The sequence below is a fragment of the Bactrocera latifrons genome, unplaced genomic scaffold (assembly GCF_001853355.1).
Source record: "Bactrocera latifrons isolate USDA-ARS-PBARC rearing strain unplaced genomic scaffold, ASM185335v1 scaffold_76, whole genome shotgun sequence".
NCBI classification, from domain to species: Eukaryota; Metazoa; Arthropoda; class Insecta; order Diptera; family Tephritidae; genus Bactrocera; species Bactrocera latifrons.
Genome location: NW_017537445.1, coordinates 79,089 through 87,037, shown reverse-complemented (window position 1 = coordinate 87,037; position 7,949 = coordinate 79,089). Strand labels below are relative to the sequence as shown.

Sequence of the window (7,949 nt, the reverse complement as noted above, 5' to 3'; positions counted from 1 at the left end):
CATCCGGATTTCAACTCTACTCGTCACCCTGATCACTTTGGTATATATAACCCTATATCTGACTCTTTTAGTTTTAGGACTTACAAACAACCGTTACGTGAACAAAACTATAATACTCTCTTTAGCAACTTTGTTGTGAGAGTATAAAAAAAATACAGAAATAAAAACAAATAACTGACTCAAAATTCCAGCGTTAAGAAATTGACCAAATCAAGTTAGTTATAACCGGATATGAGACAGATTATTGACCGACAAAGAATATGTATCTGGATATATATCTGGAAGACTTGAGAAAGTATAGTGCTGGGTGAATTTTAAAATGGCATCGCCGGTTTCGGCGTTAAAATGGATATGTACGTATAGTGGAGGTTCTTCCGGTTAAGAAAATATATGCATATAATTGCCGCAAACTTATGGTTTTTGAGATATTCGCATTCTAACAAATAATCAGTGTTACCTTATCTACCTATTTAACAAAGAAACCAAAAGTTACTGAACAAAACGTGATCTGCCAAAAAAGACTATTGAAAAAAGTAAATACAAAAATCTCAAAAACCATAAGTCAGTGGCAACTGTATATATACCTTATCTTATTCTGGAGAAGCTGCTATATCCGTGAATATCCATTTAACTACATCACGCAAATTTTACCATTTTAACAATGATTCCCTTTCTTTACGTTAAAATTTTAAGTTTTTGACGTTTTCCTTAAGGGGCTATACCAGTGTGACGCATTCAAAAAAAAAAAAAACAATTTTATTTTATATGTTTTTTTTCGATAGCTTATATTTCTATAAATATCCCGTGAAATCGGGAAGATCGTATCGTGAATAGTTTTTGGATGGCAGCGTTCTAAAGAGAGACCGCTCGGAGGTGCAAACATACATAAGTCAACGAGAAATTGACCAATCGACTTCAAATTAAAACTGAGTATTTTTTAATTCGTTTAGTATATAATGACCTACGATCTTTTTGATTAGTTGAAAACTGTCCATTTTTCATTAAAAAAACGACCATTTTTTACATTTTTTTTTAACCAATGGTTTATTTTTAAGTTCTCTGTTTTATCATACTCGTTGCAGCTCTCTAGTCGGAACATAGTAATAGAGAAAATCAAATATGTGGAACAAAACTTTTATCAGTCATTGTGAATAGGTTCAAAATACCCGGGAAGAAGAAGACTTTGTTTACAAAATTGAGACAGCTGATTTTCGAAACGTTTAGTAAACAACAAATAAAGGAAGCGTTTAAAAGGATTCACCGAAAGCATACAATTCTATTTTGTCAAAATAATTTTTACTTATTAACCACAAAAATGGAAATAAGTACAACGAACCAAGTCGCCACTGAAGAAGGGAAAAAACGCATCCTTAACGCCTTAGAATATTCGAAAATTTGTAATTTCATACAGCATTATCATGGACTTGCCATAGATTGTGAAATGGAGATGGTAAATCGGGTTTTCACCGACATTGATAGGCAGACCCTAAAAAGTATCTTGCAAACAGAACTTTCTACACGTTTAAGAGCACAGCATTGGCAAAATGAAAAGAAAGCAAAAAAATACTTAAAAGCGTAGGTTACAGATTGAAAAATCAAAGATCAAACTATTCACTGTTCCTTTCATCATTTTTTTTTACAGTTTTAAAGATCAAGTAAGCACACATCCAACACCTACATTACTCTTGAAAATTGCATGCTTAGAGGGCATGAGTCCGATGGCACTTTGTCGCACTGTTTTACAAGAAAAATATAAATTTTCGCATAAAGCGGATTTGACCCGTCTACTCAAATATCCACATCTCATAGACGATCCGAAACTCGCCGCCAATGTAATACAATGCATGTGTAGTGATTCCCAAGATGGACCGCTTGTTGATTTGCGTCGCCGAATTTTAGGCGAAGAGTATGAATTTAAGTTAAAAGAAATGGCCACTGCCGCTAATATGCACTACTACGATGAAAATGACTTGCGACGTCTTGGCTATGATAAAACACCAGATATTAAAATGATAGTGCCATTCTTATACAAAGGTGAAGTTGTGAATTGGATTGAAAGTAAGGCCAACTTTGGTGATGTAAAAACACATAAATGGTACATACAACAACAGCTTTATAGCTACAGTAATCGGTATGTCTAATTATAATTTTTCATTAGCTTATTATGAAAAACTTATATTAAGTTATTTTTCTTTCTAAGTTTTGGTGCCGGAATTGTTATTTATTGGTTTGGTTATCACGAGGATACTCCGAGACTGCCGGATAATAACGTAGGAATAATTGTTTTAGACGATTTTCCATCTTCTGACCATATGGTATTTCTTAATATATGTGATGATGCCAATCCAACAACAGATATCGGGACGGAATCAAGTCTTCAAAATTGTACAAGTTGAAAATTAAAATGACAAAAAAATACTCGTTTTAGCGATTTACTTATACAAATATTTAAATACATATATACACATATTTATTTATAGCCATAATAATTTTACGTCGTCGTGGTTTATGTATATAACTAGCGCAAAAAACATTATTTCATGTTCCATATATACATAATAATTACTTATTTAAAAAAAAGGGATTTCCTAACCTCGTTGAAATAAGTATTGGTTATTATTAAAATACTTACTTTTGGCATCAGGAACTATTGAACCGAAATATTGATTCAAAATAAATAACTATGAGTTTAATTTTGTTCGGTATATAAACGAAGCTATATCACTCCACACATGTGAATTTATTGTAGAATAAAAGGACTTAAAAATATCTTTATTTTGACATCAATAGGTTTGTTGTTGTTGTAACTGCCGAATTGACAGTCCTTGGCCGGATAAAAATCCGGGTCCGTTTCGGTTTTCGTAGACCCGACTGTCGTGGGAACGGAATCGGTCAGTTTGTATGACAGCTGTGACTATCGTACAGAGACCGTTAATGTACGTTCTGTGTATCGTAGTCCAATCTGAAAAATTTCTTCAGAAAATTTATCGTTGCATGATATAATAAATATAAATATTCGGAAATTTCAAATACAAAGGTTTCGATTGATAATATTTGTATGAAGCTTTATATTTTAGTAGTCCGCCCTGACCAATCTCTTCGAAAAATGTAGCGTTGTCTTTAACAATAACCGTGCCGAAATTCTGTGAAGTTATCTCATCAAATAAGTAAGTTTTCCCTAGAAAGTGCATGTATTTGATTGTTCAATTTGTGTAACAACTACATACCATAATGGTCCGATATCGGCGGTTCCGACAAATTAATAGCTTTTTGAGAAGAAAAACAAAGGTATTAAAATTTCGATAATTTTCTCAAAAATTTCAGCATGGCTAAATCGGCTCAACGCATTATTTACATATAAATATATATTTTATGGAATTCTCGACGTTTCTTTAAGGTGTTGCAAACTTTTTTTTTTTGTTAAATACATTATAGATTTATATAATAGTAATTTATTTTCAAGATGTAACTGCGATGTATGTCCAAGGAGCCAATAAAGTTGTTTGGTTTTTATTTTTAATTGTTTATTTGTGGCTTGTATGTGCTGTTTCCAAGTTAATCGTTTGTCCAAGTGCATGCCTAGGAATAGTATTGCCATTTAAAAGCAAAGGAGGGCAGTCGCTTCGCCTTAATGTAAATAAAACGTGTACGGATTTATTCACGTTTACTTTCATTTTCCAGCAATCTAACCAAGTCTGTATCTTGTTCAATTCTCTTTGCACTAAATTAGTTGCCTCAATTATACATAGCATAAATATATTCCATGAGCGCACTCAAGATTTTATTAACATCACTTGAAAAAAATAAAACAATTTGCATTCTAAAAAATTCAACTTAGAAGTGTTATCGATTTCACTATCGTTGTTGAATCGATATCAAACTGTTGTATTCTTTGTTTACATTACTATTGTGATTGGAACAGGAGGCAGAAGCATACAAACCCCCTTTTGACACGTCAGGTTTTGGATTGAAGTTTCTAGCATTTCCCAGAATATTTATTTTTCACAAGTTTTATTGGCAATAACAATAAATTTAATACGCACGAGTTTTAAAATAAAATTGTGAAATGAGACTGAAAGCTAATTTATTTTTAATATTGTCCACTGCAATAGTGTTGGTTCAGTTTTCTGATGCACTGCCAGTGACTAAAAATAAAAAAGAGGAAAAGGAAGAAGCGCCCGTAACTCCGTCTACTCCGGATGTGGAAACAGCATTGGAGTATGAAAGGTATTTAAAAGAGGTTGTGGAAGCACTTGAAAGTGACCCTGAATTCCGTAAAAAGTTAGACAAAGCACCTGAAGCTGACATACGCGTAAGTATTTTCGCAAGTTCAGGTACATACAAATGTATGTATATGATAAGTGATGAATATATTAATTTACATTAATGTAGGATGGAAAAATTGCACAAGAATTGGAATATGTGAATCATCATGTTCGCTCCAAATTAGACGAAATCAAGCGGCGTGAAGTCGAACGCTTGCGTCAATTAGTGAATCAGGAATATGAATTGGAAAATGAAATAGATCGTGAGCATCTTAAAATTCCCCAACATTTAGATCACCAGAACGAACATACCTTTGAAATTGAGGACTTGAAAAAGTTGATTAAAAAAACTTCCGAGGACTTAGCTGAAGCTGATAGAAAACGTCGTGCTGAATTTAAAGAATATGAAATGCAGAAGGAATTCGAGAAAGAAAGCAAATTAAAAGAACTACCTGAAGAAGAACGTAAGAAGTTCGAACAAGAAGAAAAGGAAAAGGAAGAAAAACATAAAAAACACGAAAAAGTGCATCACCCCGGCAACAAAGCGCAATTGGAAGATGTGTGGGAACAGCAAGATCAAATGGACAAGAAAGACTTTGATCCGCATACATTCTTCATGATGCATGGCAAGCTAAAAATATATTTTGACTTACAATTTATTTTAATGCGGCTTCTTTTATAGACGTGGATGGCAATGGTTACTGGGATGAGATTGAAGTAAAGGCACTTTTCATCAAAGAACTTGACAAAGTGTACCAATCTGGTTTGCCCGAAGACGATATGCGTGAGCGTGCCGAAGAGATGGAGCGTATGCGTGAGCACGTATTTGAGGAGACTGACACCAATCGTGACGGATTAATTAGTTTCCAAGAGTTTTTGGAACAAACTAAACGTGACGAATGGAACAAAGATCCCGAATGGGAAACTGTTGACGAAAAGCCACAGTACACACACGAGGAGTACCTGGAATTCGAAAGGCGCCGTCAACAAGAAGTTCAACGCTTAATGGCACAAGGATTGGTATATAAACTTTAATATCTATAACTAATAAATTTCTACATTTTTCTTTAATTAGTTGAAACCTCATCCGAATATGCCGCAAGGTTATTACACCAATGACGCACATGAGACTTATCAAGTGGCTGGTCAACAACATGTACCTGCACCTGGACAACAGATGCATTACCAACAACCGCAACAACAGCACTTGCAACAGCAACAACAATATGCTCAACAACAACAACAATACGTGCAGCAACAACAACCACAGTTCCAGGGACAGCCCGTGCCATTGCATCCCAATCAAGCCTACCAAACGGTTAATGGTCAACAACAGCAGTACCAACAAGTACCACAACAACAGCAATATCAGCAAGTACCACAGCCGCAGCAATATCAACAGGTACCACAACAACAATACCAACCAGTGCAACAGCAACAAGTACCACAACAGCAGCAACAACAACCTATACAGCCGCAACAACAACCGCAAGCACAGCAGCCACCAAAAATACAACAACAATCACAAGTTGCCGCCCCACAAGTGCAACAACAAGCACAACAACCAATTCAAACTCAACAACAACAACCACAAGCCGCAGCACCCGTACCACAGGCCCAACACCATCAACAGCAACAACAAAACATTCCGACAAACCACTGAGTAGACACGTCTTCACGTTTCGCTTCCGCTATAACTTAAGTTTAGACAGCTGTAGCTATTTGCCTAGCGCATATTCATATATGAACAAAAGCGTTTTACGTAATAAATTGGAACAACATGCTGCTTCATTAACACTCGTTATATAGGCTGTTTCAGCATTGGGTCTACGCATTGTGGTGTCTCTACATACATGCATATGTATGTATATATATATAATTCCATTTTTTTTTCAATTTTAACTTATAACGCTTACGTATGAACATACGGCTGTCGATGTGGCATTTTGTATACACAGTTGTTCTTTTCAATAAATACGAATTTGTGGCAATAAGCATTTGACAAACTGATATTAGTTTTTGTGCAAAAACTTTATGTACCATATGTATAGTCTGTACTTCATTGAAGAAAATTTCATCAATCAATTGTACTACAGCGCTTACTAACTGTAAATACTTTATTATTCTCTGAGAGCGATTTAATTTCTATTAAATTATAATTTTCGAATAAAAATAATTTCTCTACTTGAAATATCGATTTTAATTTTTTTATTTACTTGAGAAAATCAGACCGTAATATTATAAGCTTAGAAATCGCTTAATAATGATTACATATTGAGTTTAACGATTTTCTTCCCTAATAAAGATTTATTTCGATTATAATTTTATTATAATAAATTGTAATAAATCTTAAATAATTATTTTTGTGCTAAAAATCAAAATCATCATTATTTGTCCTCCAAATAAAGCTAATTTTTAGATCACAGATTTCTTATGAAGTGCTTTATTTAGTACGTTATATAATATGTATTGTTGGAACAAAAATATATCTTATTTTTTCTTTTGTGAATTAACACAAAATTTTGGTAAAAAAAAATATTATTTCGGTGAGCTCGTTGCAGACTTGTACTCCTGTCCTCTGAGACCACTCATTATCAACTCGGTATAACGCAACTTGGGACGACATTTCAAGTTCCTTACGTACAACTTCAATCGAAACCATTGGTTTTCGGAAAATGCTAAAGAAGAGTTGGTACGATGAGAGAAACCAGACCATCTATCTCGCAACGTTACAATCGACCACAACACGTTCGAGCTGGGATATATACCGAGAGTTGCAGAGGGCAGAAAGACGCATTTGCAGACAAAAAAAGAGAAAGACCGAAGTATCGTGAGTACGAAAATTCTACAAAAAGATGCATCGACTAACAGAAGGTTTCAAGTATGGAGCATGGAGTAACTGATACCTAAAGCATACTAAATTATGCAGGGAACACTTCTCCATCTTGCTGAATAGCACTAAAAGCATAACACCAGCAGATGGTGAACCCGATTCTCCAATCGATGACGTTGGAGTGGACGATGCTTTTTCCGATCATGAGGAAGTTCGAATAGCAATTACCTGTGTGAAGAACAACGAATGAGATTGGGTCGATGGATTGCCGGCGGAGTGATTCAAATACAGCGAAAAACTGATAAGGAGTATGCATCAACTTCTTTGTAGAACATGGTTAATCTACTCCTGGAAAAAATAATTCGAGCTCCACATCTGAATAGAGAAGGTACAATTTTTTAAAAGAGTGTACAGCTGATATTGATATAATTGGCCTCGACACTGCGCCTTTATTTCTGATCCAGATAATAAAGAAGCGAAGTAACCGGTCTGGACGTACGAATGAATGAAAACACTCCGCCATTGAGAGTATTCGACGCAGTATCCGCCGGGGGAAGAAGAAGAAGACCTGGACTGGCGCGCTGTTGTAAATTCGCCTATAACCGCAGTGTTTTCGCCAAAAAAAATAAAGAAGTGTTGAAATGTGGTAACTCACAACTTTACTGTATGTTTTGACATTTTTGATGTTATTTTGACATACTTGCGTTATTTGTGTTGTTTACAGTGGATTATTACATGAGGATTGCACCTCTACCTTAGGTCTATTATGACTTTGTTAATAGTAACTTAAAATACTCATCCCGGTGAAAAAGTCGAATTGAATCACTCAAAATTTCGTGCCATTTTTTATA

General features: G+C 34.7%; 2 protein-coding genes across 2 annotated transcripts; both read left to right on the top strand.

Moving 5' to 3' along the window:
* Positions 1–1,226: 1,226 nt before the first annotated feature.
* On the top strand, positions 1,227–2,693 carry LOC108976405 (uncharacterized protein C15orf41 homolog). The gene is made up of 3 exons (XM_018945472.1): positions 1,227–1,575; positions 1,643–2,131; positions 2,201–2,693. Exons 1-3 carry the CDS (start codon positions 1,316–1,318, stop codon positions 2,394–2,396), a joined length of 945 nt encoding a protein of 314 aa, XP_018801017.1. The 5' UTR covers positions 1,227–1,315; the 3' UTR covers positions 2,397–2,693.
* A 1,227-nt stretch (positions 2,694–3,920) lies between these two features.
* LOC108976386 (nucleobindin-2) lies at positions 3,921–6,272 on the top strand. Its single transcript, XM_018945446.1, has 4 exons — positions 3,921–4,312; positions 4,393–4,891; positions 4,948–5,285; positions 5,341–6,272. Exons 1-4 carry the CDS (start codon positions 4,067–4,069, stop codon positions 5,926–5,928), a joined length of 1,671 nt encoding a protein of 556 aa, XP_018800991.1. The 5' UTR covers positions 3,921–4,066; the 3' UTR covers positions 5,929–6,272.
* The last annotated feature ends 1,677 nt before the right edge of the window (positions 6,273–7,949 follow it).

Coding starts and splice junctions, on each gene's coding strand:
- LOC108976405 (XM_018945472.1), top strand. CDS start 1,316: ATGGAAATAAGTACAACGAACCAAGTCGCCACTGAAGAAGGGAAAAAA. Junction 1,576..1,642: donor GCAAAAAAATACTTAAAAGC/GTAGGTTACAGA, acceptor TTTTTTTTACAG/TTTTAAAGATCAAGTAAGCA. Junction 2,132..2,200: donor CTTTATAGCTACAGTAATCG/GTATGTCTAATT, acceptor TTTCTTTCTAAG/TTTTGGTGCCGGAATTGTTA.
- LOC108976386 (XM_018945446.1), top strand. CDS start 4,067: ATGAGACTGAAAGCTAATTTATTTTTAATATTGTCCACTGCAATAGTG. Junction 4,892..4,947: donor TACATTCTTCATGATGCATG/GCAAGCTAAAAA, acceptor CTTCTTTTATAG/ACGTGGATGGCAATGGTTAC. Junction 5,286..5,340: donor GCTTAATGGCACAAGGATTG/GTATATAAACTT, acceptor TTCTTTAATTAG/TTGAAACCTCATCCGAATAT.